At 42.1% G+C, this 22,179-nt stretch overlaps 1 protein-coding gene across 19 annotated transcripts in view; it reads right to left on the bottom strand.

The window, feature by feature from the left end:
* Positions 1–21,229, bottom strand: part of mbnl2 (muscleblind-like splicing regulator 2) — a 52,806-nt gene extending 31,577 nt beyond the window's left edge. For 10 of the 19 annotated variants that reach the window (XM_042219937.1, XM_042219938.1, XM_042219936.1 and 7 more), the window contains exons 1-2: positions 17,582–20,235; positions 10,223–11,136 (exon numbers count right to left, since the gene is read on the bottom strand). In XM_042219937.1, the coding sequence (XP_042075871.1) occupies positions 10,223–10,396 (174 nt within the window). In that variant the 5' untranslated portion in view covers positions 10,397–11,136; positions 17,582–20,235. The other 9 variants (XM_042219944.1, XM_042219947.1, XM_014332927.2 and 6 more) reach the window with 8 other exon arrangements.
* Positions 21,230–22,179: the final 950 nt, after the last annotated feature.

The following is a 22,179-nucleotide window of genomic DNA, read 5'->3' as shown; positions in this document are numbered from 1 at the left end:
ACTCTCACCCTCTGTCCCCACCTTCATTCCCTCACCCACCATGGGTTGAGCCAACTCTGCGAGGGTGCGCTCTGCCAATTAGTGTCTCCCACCTGTCGCTGTGGGTCACTGGAGCAGGCATCTGCTGGGTGTGAAATTGGCCATCTCACTTTTGTCCATGAACTTTTCAAGCCCCCCCCCCAGCTCCTTGTTGGCCCAAACATACAACCACCCACCCACAGGAACAGAAATGCTGCTATGACCTAAAGTTGACCTTTATGGTATGGCCACCCTCTGTGGTAGGGGAAAAGAGGCAAGAGAGTGATACAGATACAAATAATACCTCTAGCTTGGGTTTTAAATAGAACAGAAGGATGCATCCTGCCAAATATGTTTTAGTGCATCAAAGGAAACACAAAAGTTGCCATTCCTATTCTGCGTAGTGATATTGCACCATTCCCACAGGTCAAACTTAACACTCTGTGTGTACTTTGTGCTTTGAGTGCCGTTAGGAATGATATCCAAAACTACATAAATAGGACACAGGTGGAAGTAAACACGGCTCATCCTTTATTAACAAACATCAGTTTATTGTTGCTGTGGGAGTTCATAGCCAAGCCAAGAAAAGAAGCGTCGACAAAGCATCATTTGAGAACCAGTACTGGATCTGAATAAGCTGAGTATGACTATGTTTTCTTAGCTTTCCTTCTAATCACAAAGCTATAAAGGGGGCCTACTGTGCTTTTCCTATTATTCTGCCATATTTTACAATGATGGAGATTCAGAAAATGACTTTGCATATATACAGGTAACACCTGTGAAGCTCAGGCTTCAGCCAGGATCTGTGTGTGAGAGGCAGCCAATCAGAAGATAGCTGGCTTAAAGGGAGGTTGTTTAGACAGTGACTGAACTAAGGAGCTGGTAAAAGATACATAAGGATGATTATGAACCGTGAACCATACAAAGCTACTGTAGTAGAGCCCAGCAATTAAAAACGTGGAGCGTAACAGGCTCAGTTTAAGCCTTTCATTCACTAATACAGGAGCCATTTACACTGACGCCAAGACTTTCATCTAGACAGGCTCTATCAAATTACTCCATCATAGAGCTGCTTTAGCCTGGCCTATTAAGCTTGATGCTCGAGAAAAAAACTAGACTGGCCTTGAATTAATAGTCTGCTCAACCTTGTGCCACTGACTGCAACAGCATACTGGTTTGGGCGATCAGCCATTTCAGACAAAGGCACAACCCCGCATGATCTCATCAGCCTAATTCAGTCCATATGCTAACTCAAAATAAGACAAGTGACTGTCTCTTTATTATGTGTGCCAGTACAAAGCACCAACTTTTTAAGTGCCATTTCTCAAAATGGGGGTCTCCATTTAGCTCATCAGTATCTGCAGCGCAGCAGCGCGCATTGGAAGGCTTCGACAAGTAATTATGGCAGATTCCACTTTTACTGCGCAGTCCGTCACTGCCACTCAATGAGGCTGAATAGGATATGAGTCAGAACACTTCTAAAATGGAGTTCACACAGGGCACACTCCATTGTCACTTCTCTTTTTCATATGCAAGCCCAGTGTCAATCACTGTCAGTGTAGCTTTTGGTGCTTACTTTATTAGCAAAATGACTTTTTTACAGTGACATACCGACATGTAGGCTTTTGAAGTTCGCAGCACTGACAAGTCTCCACAAGGGATTGGGATGTCATGGTAGGACTGGTTTACAACTGCCTCTGACACAGCCCAACAGTCATTTAAACCAAAAAAAAGAAAAAAAGAAGAGGTCCCCTAAAGATTGCCTTTATGTTGCCTCATTAGATGGAGCCAATTAAGGAGATCTTTGTCTAATTATAAAGACTGGCCCCTAGGAGACAGCTGGGCCTGTCTGTCTAACTGTTTGCAGCTCCCAAGGTGCGTCTGCCTACAAACTGAGGGTGGTTGGGTGGAAGCATCTTGAACTCTGTAAGCTTGTCCATTTACTTATCACCAGAGAATTAAAGAACCCCGAGGAAGCAGTCAACACATTCCCAGTGAAACGATTAATTTCAGTGTTTAAAATGGGCTACAGCCAACGCCATATGCTTCAGTACACTGGCAATACAGTTATCATACTGCGGCTACCACTAGGCATCGCTTGCCCTTCCAAAGGGAGGAAAAAAACACAGAAGGCTGAAGATAATGATTTTTTTTTCAAGCATGATATACAGTGCATTTTTAATCTAAGGTTAGGTTCCAGTGAATAAAGCAGGTAAATATGTGCTACCCTTAGAAAACCTGAGTCTGTCTCTCAGTGATGATGAAACTACGTATCAATAATTAATGGGGCTGATACTAAAGGTCAACCGCACAGCATGCCTCCTGCCTCACTCTGGCATAGATCTGCCTTCTGCTTTACTGCAGAGGTGCTCACAACAGCAACAACTACTGCAGCAGTAAGGGAGTTTGAGTCCAGCTGGCTTTGAAATCATCAAATGTGAGGATGCCATTGACTCTGCAGCACTGATTTAAGTTACCTTTTTTTTTTCCACAGGCAGAAAAAAAATAATGCAGAAAATGGAGTACTTTATCAGCACTGTGGGCAGCTGAGAGAGATGGAAAAAGAGGATGACTCAGAGGTAGTGGGTGGACTGAGACCAGGTGAGACACTGGTACAGCAGATGGGCAGATTTTCAGTGCTCAGTCGTTCCATCATGTTGCAGGCAGCTCATTGGATGAAGAACACCTACTATTCAATCTGACATTAAACAACAGTAATGCCATACATCTTTTTTTGCTTTTTTTAAAAGAGAAGACATAATAGAGTTCAAGATCAAAACTACAACCCCATTAGGTGATATAACAAAGGCTGCACATTAGCAGAATGGGAAGCAGAGAGTGCTGAATACTGGACATGTTTATCAGGCCTCATTATAGCACTGATTGGAGCGATGTAAAGCAGAACCGCCTTGGTGTATTTTTGGTAAAATAACACAGTTTTTCCTGACATTTACTTTAACAAAAGTAAATACTGCTTATTCTCATCTGTCTGACGTCTAAAAACCCATAATTTCCACACAAAATTGCATGAAATATTGTCCGATGATTTTCATTTGGCTCCTTGTTTTATTTTTAGGTTGGCTGCCCACATGGAAAGGAAACATTTTCACCAAAAAATCCTGTTGCTAGAGCACAAGATTTGGAACCAACAGCACCAACAGTATCCCAGCAATTGAGCTCTGATTTCTCAGAGCAGCAAACGAGAAATGTGGAGCTGATATTGTGGAGTTTTTCAGCTACAAATGGCAGACTCACACAAACAACAACGTTGAAGCACACTGACCAACACAAATGTGGGTCAAAGCGGTGGCCCAGTTAAAATATCGGCGTGTGTTGACTTTGCTGATCAACAGCAGTAGTGTGAAATTTTAACCTGAAATTTAATTTCAGCTAAAAAAACATGTAACATGTCAGAATAACTTGAAATTTAAAAGACATGGAAGCATTTTGGCTGCTCCAGATGTTTTTATTGCTATGCCATGCTCCTTCATAATACTAATTATAAAAGCGTCTTGATCAGACTATCTTAGTCAGCACAAACCTTTTGTAACACAACAAGTAGAGATGTCAGTACATGTCATGTTGTTATGCCGATATCAGGTAACAACGCCGATAACAACTAATACTGACTGTTTAACATCAATGGATCCCCATGTAATATAATAATATAACACAGAAGACAACATTTGAACTTCTACAGGATGTAAACTATCAACCAAATTATAACACACAGTCTCAATGATCAACATATGACCTATAAATGTGACCAGATGTAAAACAGAATTTTCTACACTGCTCAAGGACTCCTTACAAATCCCACTATAACAGTGATCTATCACTGGGGTTTAATGGTGGGTAATATGCTTTCACATGCATAAACAAATGTTTTTGTGGTTCTTCTTTTAAACATTTCCAGCACACAGAGTGACCAGACTGACTAACTAGACCTGAGTAGGAAACAGAGATCTGATCAGACTTCCCTCTCCCTGACTCTTATCTCTATACCTTTGTAGATGTTTTCAGATAGACTGGGGCTGTGGAGGGGGTGAAATCACATGGATCAAATGAAATTTGGCATGGTTTGCACTGGCAAGACAGTGTGTGTGCATGCATTTGTCTGCCTACAAGGAGGCCTGTTTAGGAACGGTAGCAGTGTGGGGTCTCCTAGGGGCTCATCAAAAGCATGCCGCATCCACTGCAGCCCCACATTAGGCTCAAGTCAGTGCCTCATTGTGTCTGGGTGAATGACCCTGGGGGGACACCAACTCCTGCTGCGCGGCGTACATTCCCCTCCACATGTTTGCTCTGCACAGGGTGTGGCCCAGTTCGGGAGGATTACACTGAGGAATGTAGCCAAGCCCATCTTTTAAAACAAGAGAGGAGAAGCAAACTGAGGCCACGGGCAGAAAGTTCATGTTCACTGAAGCTTCCCACAAAAATTCAAATGTACTGAGCTCAGAGGGGGGAAGCTATGGTTAAGTTACAGATCCATTAAACTTAAAAAGAGGTCTTTGGGCTGCATTAGTATTTATGTTTCAATGTCTGCTTTCTGTCTTGACAGGTTTATCTGGAGTAAGAAATTAAATCAAGGTAGTAGGCACACTTCTCTTGAATCCTAATAAGAGTTTTTGATAGGTGGCTTAAGTTTTTGCTCTACTTCCCTACCTGGTGAGATCTGTCGTTTACAGACAGGAAACAACCTTAAAGTCCCACCTTCACAGTTTTACTCTTGTATTTTTATTCTCTTAACCGTTCAAATATGCACACCTTCCCTTCTTCCCATGTTCCCTCGCTTCTTTATTTTCAGCCGTCCCACGCCCTCCAATAACACACTTACAGTGGAGCATGCTCTTTTAAAGCACAGTCCGGATTAAGGTGTTCTTACTAAGTGAGGGAAACCAGGGCGCTTCATCCCCATGGGGACTGTGGCGAGCTTGTGATACAAATGAGAAAACACTGCACACCTGAAAGTAGTAGCTCCTATTGTTTGTCCTGCTTCACTGCTTTCTTTTTGACGACTGCAACTTGACGAAACATGATCGCGCTCAGATGCAGCAGGCTACCCCCAGCCCCAGCCCCAACTCTCAGACTACGGAAGCTCATTCAGGCGTGGTGGTCACCTGGTAAAATGTTACTGGTGCAAAAAAGTGTGGGGGAGGAAATCTAAACAGACCGTGCTGTCAGGCATTCAGTCTGTTTTGTAAAGGCTTCAAAGTCTGCAAAGGCACCAGTGAAACTCTAAAATGGCTGTTAATTTTCTGCAGCATTGGAAACATAGCTGATTATTATACATATGTGTCTTATGCTTTAACTTAGAACGAAAAAAACCCCCATCCAGGCATGTCAAATATAGTCAAACCTAACCACTGACGAAAGGCTGATGTCTAATGGTTGCACAGTCAATGTGACATCATCACATGACCGGCATGATTGCATTTACTCCATTAAGGTAGGTATTCTCATTCATTTACTACCCAAGCCCTCTCTTCCACTCATCTCTACCACCACCAACACTCTATGATGGTTTCCATGGTCACGGTGCAACAATTATCAAAGAGCTTAAAGGAAATGGCTTCAACCACAACACATCTCTGAAACTACTGGAGACACAGAGCTGCCTCTCTCGGTTTTCTATCATGTTTAGCTCGAATGATGTCAAAGTTGCAACGGAAGAAATTATGTAAACAGATTAAGACAAATCAAGGTTCAGATGACAGCACAGACTTAACATTCTTGTTTTGACTTACTGATAGAACTATATCTCCATATTTATTTAGTTTAAAATAAGCTAGCTGTATGGAGGTAATTTGCTGCTGACATACAACAATTTGTATTCATATATGACATTTAAATGTCATGTTCTGTCTAGCAGCCACCAAACCTGTCTGAACTTGTTTCATTTGAATGTCATTTTCCTAATTCAGAAGATAAAACATAGACAAGATTGTTAACACCACTAACATATAGAATAGCCTTTTATTCTCATTGTACAACGAAATTGTGACTATCGCAAAGCAAGAGAACAAACATACTAAAACTATTTGGACAGTTATGGGAGCAGAGCTGGGCTATAATGGGCTCCATAGCCATGTTGGAAATCTGATATGTGGTTGAAAAAACAGTTGACATATCTGAAAAGTTCCCACTGCGAGGTCACCACTCCCAAACGTTCCTGTCAGGTCTCAATTGAAACGAATGATACTTTATAACCCCTCTCATGCACACCGACTAAATGTTAGTTCAGCTTTAGCTGGACAGGGATGAAGAAGCTTCTCCTATTTTGAGAGATGATAAATGTAGCATAGAAGGGCTGTTTCTAAAACCCACAGAGTAAAGCAGGGGACAAAAATAATCCCCTAGAAATTACACCATAGAAATGCTGAGAGCAGCACCGTGTGAGGGTGCTGCAAGCGTTATGATTGAGAAAGTAGGAAGTAAACGAGAAAGGAGTGATCCCTCACCATTATTTAACCCATGCAAAACTCTCTAACAGAAAATGCAAAACCAGATATTTCAGATAAAAGAAACATGCACGAGCGACTGTTTGACCACACTACGAAAGTCCCCCTCTAACGTAGACATGCAATTGCCGTAAAACCCATGATCTGGTGGCTTCACTGCTTGCTGGAGTTTCTTATTATTGGAAATCTAAAAAGCCACGCTGTTCTTTGGGTCTCTTGGGTAAAGACGGATTCCCACACAACAGCAATAAGTGAATTATGCTTTCAAATGCAATTTATATCCAGCAGAACTACAACGCCCAATTGTCCGCCAATTCTGCGAGGTATAACTTTCCACCTTCTTTAAGCAGTCCTGCTGCATCATGTTTTAATTGAATTGCACCTTTTAGAAGCTGCATTATGAAAAAAATGACTAAAACAAATCAGAGAGACCTGCAATTTACATATCACCATGCCCAAAGTCATTAGATTTAAAAAAAACAAATGCTGTGCAGCCCAAAGTAAAATATCAGTAAGAAAATTAGGGCATAAGCGTTCATCCAAAATAAAATAAAAAGCAAATGCTTTTATTTTGGCAGAGAGCTGAAAAGTTTAAGATAAAACTATGATGGTGCAGAGCCGCTGTGGTCACAGAAGTGTTTTTAGAAACTCAAAACAACGACCATTCCTTGGAATGTTTGCCTACTGCTGCTTGACAAGCGCAGCAGCAGTGCTACACCTCCTTCTCTGCTCCTTTCCCAAGCACTACCATTTACGTGTTTATGAGAAAGACCGTTCTGATCGTTGGCCAAGTCATGCCTGGCAGCACCCAACCCTGGCATGATAACCCTATCGGATGAGAAGACCCAGGAAGATGATACGGGCATAATGGGGGTGAAAATCAGCCTGCAATGGACTGAAACACACTTCCTAATGCATAATAAAGCATTCATTCTCTTGTCACGAGGAAAGCCTTTGCGAGAGTGGGGGTGAGTTGGAGTTAAAAAGTACAGAGAATACTGTATTCTCCTTCTGTCAGTGGGCTGGATGGGGAAATTAGGGTTAGAAGGGGTGAAATTTTGTGTCTTTGTCTATACATTTAGCTTTTTAGTTGCATTAGGAGTTAAGCTGGGTTAAGGAGGCAGTCTTCAATGACAGCAGAAGATCGTAGATTAACAGGCTGCCAGACAAGTTCGGGCGGTAAATGTAAGAAATGCTACTGTCTTGCTAGAATACTGCAGTATAATGCAAGCCACTTATGGAAGGGAAAAAAGCCCATGTAGGGGAGAGATACCAGCAAAAAACTCTTATCCTGTGTCATGACCCTTAGATTTTAAATTTTTTTAAAAATTAAGAAACCCCCCAAGCAGTAAACCAGCACTTATATGGATCAGGATGGTGTAATAGCTGGCAACAAATACAACAACATCAACGGTGTGGGAGCAGACTTATCTATTTGTTATACTACCTGTCTATGGTTGTGAAGCTGTAGGTAGGCGTGCTTATCTTTTTTCTGGTCTAACGTATACAAAACACAAATTTGCATGGCATGAGGTAGAGCTGAGCCACAATGAAGTTGTGTGCTTGCGTAATAAAGTATACCATGCAGAAAAAAGAAAACATTTCACCTTATCTGGGGCAAATTTAGCAAACTTTTCAAGTTTTTGTTTACGTGATTTTATGCATGTAATCCTTAGGACCCATCCACTACTGATGTAAAAGTAATGGATATCTCCCCATATATTTAGGTAGCTTCAGAAACTGTCCCAGTAACTGTCAGGAGGTTTTGCTGTTAAGGAAAAAAAGGCTTACTTGTAGATGGCCTTTGGTCAGACCACAAAAAAAAAGAAAGAAAGAAAGAAGAAGAAGTCTGGTCGCTGTGGTCAGAAATCCCTTAAGGAAACAAATGGGAATCAGTCGAGGATGCTTGTAGTCCATACCTGAAAATGTTCTGGATAGAAACTACCATCAAGATTGTGTATTATAACAGAAGTGATAACATAAAGGCATTTTTAAAGTATGTCAATAATGATAACTGAGAACAGGGTTTACAGCATAACTTGAGGCTTTGATATCCAGAAATCCTGAGTGCACATTGTACACATAGACTTTTCTTTTATTCTACAGCTTAAGCCACAGCTGAAGAATGAATTGCCAAATGACTGCCTCAAAGCCAGTGTTTACACAAAAAAATGTCACAGAGCACAGTCTAAACCAAACATAGTATGAGGTTGACTACTCAGGTCATTTTAGTTCCCCTTCAGCCAAGAATGCCAACTTGGAGTTATTAAGGAAATCATAGCGATTGCAGAGATTCCATATCAGGCTTAACCTTACTTGGTGCAACAACAAATCAGTTCTGATTAGAGTCAGCTGTTTGCTCATTAAACAATCACGGCATAAGAGCTCAGAAGATCTGGCAGCTGGGAAAGAATGTCACTCAGTGGCTGACTGTTAGCAATAACTTAGCCAAGGAAGGAGCTTGTAGCAACATAAAAGCAGCTTGTTTCTTTACAGTGTCAAATAAATAAAGACCATGAGCAACTTTGGAATGAAACTGACTTCTTACACATTTTGCAATGTGTTTCATGAAGGTTGCGATCAAGATTCAAAAATGTCCTCTACCATTATTTCACATTTTTAACATTCAGAGAAACGTGCCAATCTAGTAGAACCGCTTTTGGCACGGGCCTTAAAAAATGTGAAATGCACTCACCACACATTGCGCTGTTCTAAATGTGAAATGCAGCTACAGTTTATACCTAAAACAAAGACAAACTCCTTACAGTTCTAGTGTTCTGCTCTAGTTTCTTTGGCTATTTATCATTGTCACATCTGTTTTTCAGTTCTTTTTTCCCTGCACAGCCTGAAAATAATAAGGGTGCTCTCGGATCTTATTTGCACCATGAGGGGGGCATGTGTGAATCGACCTTGTTACGACTGGGTTGACTTTAAAGTGTCTGGTGTTGAGCTAATTTAAGTGATGTTTTACTACTATGAAACTGTGCAGTAAAATCTGTTTCAAACGTACAAATTAAAACAATTCAACTTTTGATAAGGGGGAGGGAGCAAACAAATAAACTACAAGCCTTATTAAAGGGATAAACACTTCAACGTGGCTTTGAAGCTTCTAGTGGATTTTCCCTGAACAAAACGTGGTACAATGTAATGCCGCACATATTCAATCCATGTATTCAGGCTGACAAAAGCAGATTATCTGCATTTTGAAGATGTAATGCCTCTTCTTGGATCTGTGTGAACCAATATGACAAAACAAGCACTGACTGGTGTTTGTTGGTTGCATGTGACAGCTGACATGCATCCAGGAATAGAAGCCCTGGAGTGACTCAAGGCGATCAGATGCTCACCCACAAGTACGCATGATGGACAAGGCACAGTAATATAAGAAGAACTTCCCATGAAAAAAAAAGAAAACGAATTGCACACATATGACAAAACCTCTGTGGCCTTTTCACTTCACAGGTCAGACTGGTCGGCTAACAGCAGCACAGCGTGAGGACATGACATGACGCGCTGAGCGCACAACCTACAACACGCTGACCATTTGAGAGCACAAAGCTGTAACATTTTGTGTCAGGTATTATACTGCTTCTGCAGAGATGTAATCCAAGTACACAAATGTGTTTTATATCACACGGCAGATATAAACTAACAGTAATCACTTCTGTATGCCTGGGATTGACAGATAACAAATCAAGCAGCTCAAATTCTAGACGTCATGAACAGAAAACTGCAGTCCTTACCTTTAACGAGTCAAAGCAGGCGATCACTCTCCCATTCTCCACCTGGCAGCTTTTGGGTGGGTGGGCAAATTTGCATTCTTCATCGCTGCGTGAACAAGTCCCACGTTGAAACTGCCGGCACACTTCCAGGGTCAGCCATTTTGTGTCCCGTATGGAGGCAATGTTTAGAGCCATGTCAACAGCGCTGGCTGTAGAGCCGGGTTGCAGCAGAGCCACTAGGTTTAATGTGGAGGTTATCCTCTGAAGAGGAGCACTCCAGTTAAAAAAAAAGAAACAAAAACAAAAATATCCCCAAAAAACAAAAGAACTAAGAAGCAGCAGAACGTGTAGCTATAAATGATCTGCTTCAGGTCAGTGGATCAGGCTTGTCCTTGCAGACAGGAACGTGGAGGTAATGGACTGGCAAAGTCTCTGTGACCTGAACATGGGACTACACTATTGCGCTATTGTGGAGTTTCTCAGTCAAACAGCTAGTTGTTTATCAATCAGTAAGTCTCAGGTGCGAACGTCTGGAAAGGCAGAGGGGGCATGCTCAGAGAAAAGCTTTAGTCGATGTACCCGTGTCCCCAAAATGTCCTCTGCGTGAGTGATGATATCTTTGCAAGGGGTGGATATCAGAGTTATTTTGAGGTACAATGGCACAGTTCAGGATAATACAAAGTTTGTGGCTTTTTATTGTTACCCTCTCTCTGAGCTTTGGCACGTTGGCCAGCTATGCAGCAGCTCCAGCAGCTCTTTACTTTTCCTTCACACAGATCACAGGTGAGGACAAATCAAGGGTCAGCGATCCTCACAGCCGAGCCGTGTGGCGTCACGATCGCAGAGGGCAAAAAAAAAAAATCTGGAGTTCTTCAGAAACACTCAGCGATCTTCAAGTAGGGATGCTGTCTCACAAGGCACTTTCTGTCAGTGATCTAAAAGGGAGAAGTGAAAGAGAGAAAAGTAGAGACAAGAGACAAACAGAGTGAGGCTATTTTCACAGTGAGAAAATGGCTCGCTAATTATGACGGGAAACAATTTATCTAACAGGCTTCAGCAGGCGTTAACGGTGTTTGTTTTATGCGTGTCAATCTGAATTTGTGTGTGTACTGCCCCAGAGGAGTGCTAGCTCCAAAGGGGACAGGCCTGATAAACCAGAAAAAAAGGCAGTTAAAAGGTTATTCAGAAGCCATTTGAGTCTAAGTCCCACAGTCGCCGCTGTCCGCCTTTGTACGGGGTGACTGCAAGCCCAGTGGCTTTCCAACATATTGCATACAAAGTGGGGAATGGCAAAAGCCACTGTGCTATGAGACAGTGGACAAGAACGCAGAGTCAGAGCAGAGATAGAAAAAAGCCCCAGGGTCCAACCCGCCCTGTAGAGCCATGCACGGAGGGACGAGTTCAGCCAATAGAAAACCGCGCAGAGCAGCACTATTCCGGGCAGTCGTCCAGCAGCCGGAGAGGGACCGAGACAGATGCATATGCCAGTGCCAGACACGATTATGACGCTTCCCAGTGTCCGGCAATATTCACTGGTCTCCCACCATCCAAATTAGGTACTGGCTCATTGACGGCAGCCTGTCAATTTACATTCATTGGGGGGAGACGTGCGTCGGTGCGTCTGTGCTGCCTGTCTCATCCTGCAAAGACGCTGGTCCCTGTGTTTGGCTGTTGTCTAGGGACTGAGGAGGGACAATTGGTAGAGCAACAATATGAGGAAGCGACCTTTAGTTTGAGCATATGAAATCCATTACGGAGCTACTGCGCAAGGAGCTCTTTCATTGGCACATCTGGAAATATTTTTCTGCTAAATGCAGGCGGGAAAGGGGCTGAGGACACAGACTGAGGGAGGAGAAAGAGAAGGACTGTAAAAATATATAGAGTTCTGGTTAACAGATTACCCCACTGGAAAACATCTTGACCAATCTCACATGGCATATGAAAGGCTACACTTGTTAATGAAGGTTTGTGGGGAATTGTACACCCGTGTTCGCAGGGTTTACTGAACGAGAAATCCTTAAAAAGTGTCCCTGACAGGGAAGCAGCTGTCATACAGGTGTATGCTACTGGCAGATTCAGCACAGTATTTATTTTAATCTCTTGTCCACAAGACAGAGGTCTGAAGTAAGACGCACTTATCCTTTCTTCCTGGAATCTACTAAATTCTTCAGTTTGACATCCAAAATAAAAATTACATCTAAAAGTCCAAATGGACTATAAGCTAATTGATTTTTTTGTTGTTTATTTCAGGCATATAGGAGGGCAGATTTTTTTTTAAGCTTCTCTTGAAATTACCCACCAACCTTTGTCTAGCTAATCTAATTGTCCCACTTCAGAGCTGATCATGTGAAATGAGATCAGAAGCTTCCTCGCCTGATCGTACTGACGCCCAGGCTTCACTCTCCAAGGTTGGATTTAATTTCACATCATCACCCCAGGGAAAGAGCCAATCACTGCAAAAGAGACAGTCAGGTAAGAATCATGTCAGATCTGACCTTTAACAATTAATCCCTTCTTATTTTTAGGAGCCATAAGAAGTGTGTGATCAAGCTAACCTACTTTGTCAGAGAGTGTAAAGGGATGATAGTGCCATTTCTCTGAGAAATGACTTACTTTGAAAGGTGCAGCAAGTTGTGCTGAAATAGTAGGGGAACACAACCACTAGTCATTTTCTATTTTTCTATTTAAAGCAGGGGTTTACAGCAATCAAAGTTTGGATGAAAAGAAACAGCCTGACAGAGTGGATAATGCTTGGTCAGGGTCATCTGAACACTCCGAGGTGTCTCAACAGGCAACATTCAAACAATGTTTGCCAAGAAAGATATTCAAAACGAATGGTGAGGACTAGAGATCAAAAGGAGACTTATGTGGGTGGTAATAAGACTAAAACGAAGGAAAAACCGAACATAAAGAAAAACAAAGAAAATCTGTTCTGATATTGTATAGAACTGTATGTTTATGTAGTATTACTGCTGTCAAAAACACAAAACAAAAAACAGAATAGAAAAAGTAAAGTAAATATCTTAATAATATCCAACATCCTGACTAAGAAGCATTTGGTAATAACAAAGACATGCTGGTTCCACCCTGCTTCCAAAGAGCCAATGAACAGCCAAACCTCAAAAGATATTGTGTTGTTGCATTGACATATGCACAGATTAGACTGTTTACGATAGTTTTAACTATGTTGTGGGAGATATATCGACGTGCTATATTGGTAAAAATTTAGGTAAGAGTACTTGGCTCATCTACAAATAGAAATTTAATCGGGTTTTCCATCAAGATTAAGCTCGTAACAAGAGCACTCAGAGAACTCCCCCTCAACAGTGTGACCTTGACCTTGACCCGATTTTTAAACTAAATTAAATCAGCTCAAGCTGTTATTGGTATATACCATCACACAAAATTAGCACATGATATCTTGAACACTGTGGACACTGAACTGATTACATATTTCCTCCCTTTGGGAGGGGGGGGGGGGGGGGATTAGAGTCTGTGGGGCCAATATATCTGTTGATATCAGCTATTTAACAGTATTATAACGGTATCTGCATTTATAACGGACAATAAATGAAAATTTGAAAAGTAAAGAAGAGATAGCAGAAACACCCTTCAACCATGTTTCAAATTATTGATTTGCATAATTTGTCCACAAGAGGGCAGTCTGCTACATCCCTGATGGCAGCACACATAATTACCTACACATAACAAATGTTAGGGAAAAACAGTTTATGTTTCTTGTTTCTGAAAGAAAAAAACACAAGAAATAAACCATTTAGATTGGATTTTAACATCACCAAATATTAGTATTGCTATAAAAAATCTTATATTGGTCAGGCTCTAGACAGAAACAGCAAAATAACTACCCTTTTATCTGGAGGGGTTGCTAAGATGGCAGCAAATTGCTGAGTTGCACTTACAGAGGTTTAGTCATTCATTTATATGCCAAATGTTTAGTAGACACATAAAAATTAATAATATATAACTTAATAAAGGAAATAATCAATAAAGTAGCCCTAGTAGTATTTTTAAACAGACGCTACATGTGCTTCGTTAATGTAACCTTTTAAGAGATGGGATATCTAACTGTAAAGTGATGTAGCCATAAATGCTAGCTAGACACTCTTTAGCGGTGGCAACTGAGAACACTCTTATATCCCTAAAACATACCAAAGCCCCTGCTAGGAAGTAAACTGTTATCATGGGGGGTGAACCTCTTATCTGTGTCATATAATTACACCCGATCCTAAGAGCATGAGAAACTCAAGCACAGCAGAAATAAATTGCTTTGGAATAACTACTATTGAAAACTGTAGCTGAAGTCAGAGGCGGTGCACACACTGTAAATTTAGGCTACTTTGACAATCCTTAACAATGTGACTCTGACATATTTAAAACTGCCTTAGTTTGCTCATGCATTACATCAACATGCAGCATGACTTAGTTTACACTGAGCTCAGTAGTCACGCTTTGAGGACAATGCCAATGATATGAAAGGACGGAAGGGCAGATGGTCAGCAGGTAGGAAGAGCCACACAGCATGTTCTGACTACTGCTTTTCTGCATAGGATCACTACTAAACACTAAATCCTTTTAATACCATTTCAAGGTAAAATTTGCATTAGAAATGAGCCTTTCTGCAGATCCTCATGGCTGAACCAGGCATTGCTTCTGCAGATCTGTGGCCTTTCTGGGGCAGAAAATTGCACCGCGGCTTTTGTTCTGCAGAAATGAAGCCTCTCTGTGAAGGACTAGTATAATAACGTGGCTCCAACAACACAGAAATATATTCTATTTCAATGTTACTGTAATGAAATCGATTAGCCATTATTTTATAGCTGATGCTTGCTGGCTAAAGTCCACTGTCCTGTTTCAGAAAGGCAGCACTTTAAATGACACTCAAACTAATAAACTCATACATTAGTGTATATGTTAGGAATTTTTTTGTTCTGTAATTTTTTGCTCTGTAATTTTTTTTTGCGATGTTGAAAGAAGACTTTGTCTCCTCTTTGTCCTGTACAAACAGTGGTCAGACAGGGTGACCTGATAAAGCAGGATAGAGATGTAAAGTAAAGCACCACAGTACTAGACTTTATGGATTACTGATGCTTACCAAGGCCAGCTGGCTGAAGCATTATCTTGGTCAGTCTGGTTAATTGAACGAGAGTCAGAGGGACTGGGGTGTCTTGAGTGAAAGTCATGGGCTTGACCTCTGATTACCATGTATGTAACCCATTATTCTGGTATCTGTGCACACCGGCTGTGCTGGGCAATTTATCTTTAACCGCATGTATTTGTTTAGGGGAGATGATAAGCTACCTGGTTCCTACTGGTCATAAGCTTTGTGGAAACGTTTTCCATGGCACCAGCAAGGTGTTGCTACCAAAATAAAGTCAAAATACAAATGGCTGTGACAGATGAGCGCATGAGCAGGGAGCCTGAGTGGCTGAATTTCCATTTATTACCATTTTGTGCTGGCAAACTGCAATTGTATGGCCATTTGCATGGCCAAGAGGAACAAGTGGTCAATGTTTTTCAAGGCTGTGTAGAGAGGGCTTCATTGTAGAGGGGAACTAGGAAAATGTTCAGTTTCCAGTGAGTAATGGAAAACGAGTGAGGCTTTTAGTTAAGGTTTTATCAGAATGTTCTCTATTCCTAAAAAACCAAACCGAGACGTCAAGTATGACATCACCATTATGTTCCTTTTTGCAAAATCTTCCTTTGCATCTTCCAGTGGGGATCAAGAGCAGGGCTAGACCTTGTAGCCTAATTCGTATTTAATACCCTGGAGGCTCTGATGCTTATGAAATTGTCTTTGGCATAAGCTATGGATCCTTCAGTTCAATATCATCAAATGCCATTAGCAATAAGGATGGGCTCAGCAGAGGCTATACCCGGACTAAGCTACTGTTCGGAGGCAATGCAAGAAGCATTTCACAGAGTCAGCACATAGGTGTGTCCCATATCATAATAGCCTTAGCTAAACCAGAATGACCTGAATAGCCCTGCTCGTGGTATGGGACTGGCCACTTGTTATCCGTGATCCCTTTCATAACTGGATGTATTTTCTATGTTTTTATAACCACTTAATTGAAAACAGACAGGAGAAAGTTTCAGTAGATTTGATCGATCTTGACCCCTGCACTCAGTAAATGGATTTGTTTTCGTGTTGAAGTGAACCTGTCCTCTACCTAGTTAGCTACAAGGACTCAGGCAAGTCAACTAATTATAGTGCAGCTGGCAGCCGGAGATGAACACTGCTGTTGAGATAAATATGATGATTAACAGGACGTCCAGTCCCACTCCATTTAGTGAAACCAACACAAAGTGCACCTACTGCAAATGGAGCCAAGTTAAAATCTTACTTGAGCACTTGAAAACATAAGAGCTCAATGATTCAGCAAACTTGCCCTTGTATCACAGATCAGTTGAAAAAGCTCTGTTATGCAGAGGATGTCTGTAAAATCTACCAAGCACTAAATCCTTTTAATATTAGCTCGAGGTAGAATTTACATTAGTGTCAGAGAGTGGGGATTTCTAGCTGACAAAGTCTTGCAGTAAGGACATGTCTGAGATTAAGACCCCATTATTTTCTCATCAGGAAGGGCTGGACTGATGTTCCATTTTAGAAAACACCCACTTCCCCTTGATCTACAGCCAGACGCATGACACCACTCTAGCCTTTTCCATGCAGGCAGTAACGTCCACTGCTTGGCTGCCACCGGCCGAGCGTCTATTGCAAGGCTAAATGTAGACAGACAGCGGTAAGCTGAAGACACGTCAACCGTGCCCCATCTCACTCAGAGGTTAATTATGAACTGTGCCTTATTAGAACTGCGAACTTCCAGCTCATTTGAGCCATCGGCTATTTGTGTCCACAACACCGGCCCGTGCTCTTAACAAACAACCTTTGCCTTGGGAAATTTGCGCAAGAGTCACGAGGAAAAACTTACACAAAGTGAACAGCGACAGGACAGATGCCACACAACAGGAAAGTTTTTCTCGAGGCAGTGAAAAATATACAGCCCATGTGGCAAAAAAGGAGCTCTTGACATTTGTACTGAGGAAGGGGCAAGTCAACCGCTGTGATAATGCCTCTCCCGCAGGAGCTGAAAAAGAGAAAGTCCATTAACGGGGCTGGAAACTGCAATGAGGACAGTTGCTGCGTGGCTGCAAGCTCCCAGTGCTCCTACGCATTTATCCCACTCTGTCTGCATTTTCTTTCCTTTTCCTTGTTTTTAAGCATTACACTCTTTTCTCTCACACAGATAAAACATTCCCTCTGGTCCCTCCCCACCCAGACTGGTATGCAGCGCACTGCAGCAAAACTCCTGAAAAGAAAAAGGAAAAAAGCCAGCCAATCTGTCGGCTCTTTCCCACCTCCTTTCACCGGGGGTCCCGTAGCTCTGTGTCTGTCTGTCTGTCTGCTGTCCCAAACGCAGGACGCTCCCGGTGCTTCTGTGACGCGGAGCTACAGCGCAGCTCTCCCCTCAGCCTCAGCGACAGGAGTTAATGACCATGTGTTCTGCTGTCATTCCTCGCGAGCTCTTGACTGCTTCTGCCGGAGGTCCATGCCTAGACAGGGATTTTTCTATCAGTATCTCTCTCTCTCTCTCTCTTTCCCAAGCTGCCGAGCAAGCGAGCGAGGCAGGCAGGCAGGCAGGCGGGCAAGCAGGCAGGCAGGAAGCAAAGAGTGTCTACTCCAACTATCTGGCTGAAACACTTCCAGCCAACCCCTCCAACACCCCTAAAGCCAGCCCCTTCCTGCCCACCAGCCTGTGGCAAAGACCTGCCCCTTACCATGTTCAGCCAATGAAACAGCAGCTACTGCAAATCTGTGTCTCTCCATTGGAAGAGCACAGACTAAGTGATGGGGTGAAAACTGCTTTACAGTATAACAACCCCTGAATGCTGATCTGAAAAGGTATTTCCCCAATTTCACACCCTGCTTAACCAACTATCACAATATTTATTTCTTGTCTATTCTGATGATAATATTCAAAATGAAATCATCATTAACTGAACTGCATTTAATAGAATATAGATAAATATACATGTTTGATGCAATTAAAGTGTAGCTGCAGATCCATGCTGAATATCACGTCCATCGCCATCATCACCCCAGGTAACAGGATCACTACATTTCTTCCCTCGCCCCCTCTCTCCTCTACCTCCCATCAGCATCTGTCCTCTGAACTCATTTGCGACATCAACCAGACAGTCAGACAACTCTCTCCTCTGCTCTTAATCACCTAATTCTATCCCCCGCCCCACCTTGTCTCTTTATCCCTACCTGCATGTTTTTCTACATTTCTATAAGCTATCTTTCAAGCTCTATTTCAATCCAATTCCTGAGTTCGCTGGACTGGAAAATTACACAGTAATGAACATTTCTGTTATTGTTATTGCATCAGAATTAGCTTCGAGAAAAGGGAAAGGGGAAAAATAACATGACGGCGGCTGGTATTGGAAGGTCCCTTCCACCCAGCTGATGACATGCTGGCTGGCATCATATGAGCCGTGAAACTGGAGCGTCACAGAACTGATGAGTCAGAGATCCAGCTTCATGACTTTTCGATCCAGATTCAATAGAACAGCTGTACTGTCTGTCTCTCTCTCTCTTTCGCTTGCTGTCCATCCATCTCTCCCTCTCTCTCTCCCTCTCTCTCTCCCTCTCTCTCTCCCTCACATACAAAGGTTGTGGATGACGCGGCAGCCTGGGTGTTTCGTTGACATCAATGAGGATAAAAATGCTTTACAGTTCCACAAGAAACAAACCTATCAGCTGTGTGATTAGGCTTTGACAGTTGATGCTCCACAAGCGAAACATTTGTCAAAATGTTGTGAGAAGATAGAGGCTCGGGGTGATTAATCCCATTCGGCATGAAAAAGTGTCTACTTCAGCAAATGATGCCGAACACTGACGTCATCTTAGGGATCAGGGCACCTGTAGGTAAATGACACAGACAAGTGCTCTGCCGCTGCATGAGGCACGGGCTGGGAGGCGGGGCTATGTCATCCTTTGTTGAAAGAAAAAGTGCCACCTTACACCATCAGTGAAAGTAGTTTCACTACTACCGTGTACACAATACCAAGCGATCATTTTAATGATCCTAGACGGTGAACATTAGTTATGACCTGAATATTGAATGTAAAAAGCAAAAAGCAACTTCCACGGATGAATGAAGCTTATCAATCTCTAATTTGCCTGCAGCCAACTTCTCAATAACCCTCACTGAATAACTGTCAATAACTGCATAACAAGCCATGCTCACTGCTAATTTCCACTGGCAGACCTCAGATAGCCTACCTCCTAAATAGATTTGTCCGACAGGAAAACAAACAAAAGCCTGGCAGCCAAACAAGCCGAGCTACTTCCTTCCCGCATGGTATCCCCTCCCCTCTTATTATCCCTGTCCTGTTTGACCCCAAACAGCTTGGCTCACTCACACACAACCAGATTTAGGATTCTGCGGCCCAAAGCAGCTTCATATTCAAATATAATAGGGGAATAATCTGAAACAATGGCTAATAGCAGAAAATGAAAACAGTGATGGGTTAAGACTGTGTTTGAAATACTCTCCCTCAGCACAGAACACTGTCTGTGTTTTTTCTGTTAGTTACATGCGACAGAGAGAGACAGAGGGAAAAAAAGGGCTCAGAAATAGGGCAGTGAAGACAGATCAATGAAAAGGCAGCTGTCCTTTTCTATTATTAGCTGTAATCAAATATCAAGCAGGAAAGAGTTGTGCTTCCTTCCATTTGAAGCCCATTCTGATAAGTCTGTCAAATGCAGAGTCTGCATTAAAATATAGAAGAGCTTAATGGATGCAAGGGTCAACCAGGGCTTTTTTAAAAATAAAATACACACCAACAAAGCCATTCAAGTATATTTCATTCTCACTGAACTCATACTTTCTGGAAACTAATCTAACATTTGTTTTATCCTTTTCAACATTATTGAGCAAATGTTACATTCCTTATTATACAAAGCTCATTTTCCACCAATTACACTGTGCTGTTGAATGTCATGTCTTACTTGAGCTTTAATAACCACGACATATTCCATCCAAATGGCAAACCAAGGTCTGGTTTCCATATGAAAATAAAGACACTGGTGCAATGCTCTTCTGTGCTGCTGCTTTGCATGTTCACAGGGATTAATAATTGTAAATAACCGATCAGAAGGTATTAACCTTAAATGTGTAAAGGCTCTAATTTGAAAAAGCTGCAATGGCTAAAAGTTTGTCTCCACTCATGCCTCATCAGTCCTTTACTTTCCCTTTAAATCGAACAATCCATTAATCCAAGTAGCAGCTAATTTATCTCAAAATGCAGAAGTTCATTGAATACTGAAAAAAACGCACCGTTAATGACAGCTCAACAAACTCACCTGCAGAATTAATAATAAATGAGTTGTTATTAAATCTATTCCCAGTGGGCTTCGTTAGGTCATTTCCCACTTCATAATGCAACATAAAGCACTGGACTGAACACTTTTCGGATACACAGGGAGCACGAAGGTGCAGCATCTGTGGATTTGAGTTATATTATATTATATTTTACTTACGAGCTTTCAGCTGTTTTTATTAGCTATTTGGGCACAGATTGGCGGCTAGCCCTACAAAACAGCCTTTCGTGAATTATTTTTATGATGGTGGAGTAATATTAGCCACCTCTGCTGTTCCAAGAAGTCACTACATTTACCATAACGCCACACCGTGTGAAGTAGCATCAGAGTCGAGGTGTGCTAACACTACCTGCTAAGCTAACTACCTGATGCTTACCTGATGACGAACCTGTCACATCCAGCTGCACTTCAGCCGCTACCAACGGTTTCCCGAGAGCGCTGTTTCGGTTGATATGGGACTCACGGTTCGGCACAGGACGGCAGAAACGTTCTTCGACTAACACTTGCCTCTATTTGCGTTCCGCAGCAAACTTTTTCGCTTTCAAAACAGATGTCAGTGAAAGTAAGCTATCAGTCGCTACACGCTAGCTCGCTAACTACTTTTAAGGCTAGGGCAGGAAGCAACAAGCGATTTTGACAGTTCGAGGAAATGTTGAGTGTGCTTCCCTCAGGGGGGGTTACTACTATGGTGTAAACGTTAATAGAGTATTTATTATCAAATGTTTGAGCCACTGTAGATGCTACTGAAAGAAAAACACTTTTCGGTTAGAGTGAAATGTTACATGTAGTCCGTTTTACCATTGAATTCTACTTCTATTCGATAGAGAAGATAGCCCCGTCACCCTATCAGTAAATATGGTACATTCCAGAGTGAGCAAGGGAAGGGGTGGGGGTGGCTGTTACCTAGGAAACAACAGTGAATCTCCCTCGGGTAAAAAATGTGACCACTGATTTATGAACCAGTGCCTGTCTGTCTGTCTGTCAAAGTAGCCTCCAATCGACAGGATAAAAACATTGAAGGCATTTGATAAAGCATATTACACTTTATCCTTCAAGATGCTCTGGTTAATCCAGATAAGTTCTAACACTTTTTGACTCCAATAACCAATCATTTCTCAGGTAAATATCATTTTTATTAACCGTATTTTAGGGGGTATTTGTGCAAGAGTGATTTCAGAAACATTAACCTTTCCTAAAGTAATATTTGGATTATAGATATATATGCTGCATGGTGGTGTATGAATTTGTTATAGGCTAATGTTGTTGATGTTTCAGATCAGCTGAGAGAAATTATCCTGCTAAAATGATCATAATTCAGCCCATCGTCACTGCTTCATGTGCAGCAGAGCCTGCGCATTTTGCAGCGTAATTGCATACAGCTGGCTGGCTTTAGCACTTTGTGACACACAGGGACCCGTTGTCAGCAAGGAGCGCAACGAGTCAACAAGGAGCAAGTCACAAATATCCCCGGAATGAGCAGAGAGGCACAAATTTAGCCCCACTGACTGCTGCCCACGCCATGTGCTGCCTATTGAGCACATGAACAATGAACATAGCCAGATCGCAG

The sequence above is a fragment of the Haplochromis burtoni genome, unplaced genomic scaffold (assembly GCF_018398535.1).
Source record: "Haplochromis burtoni strain Fernald_Lab_line unplaced genomic scaffold, NCSU_Asbu1 Contig_40, whole genome shotgun sequence".
In the NCBI taxonomy this organism is placed as follows: domain Eukaryota; kingdom Metazoa; phylum Chordata; class Actinopteri; order Cichliformes; family Cichlidae; genus Haplochromis; species Haplochromis burtoni.
This window is presented reverse-complemented; position numbering and strand designations above follow the sequence as displayed.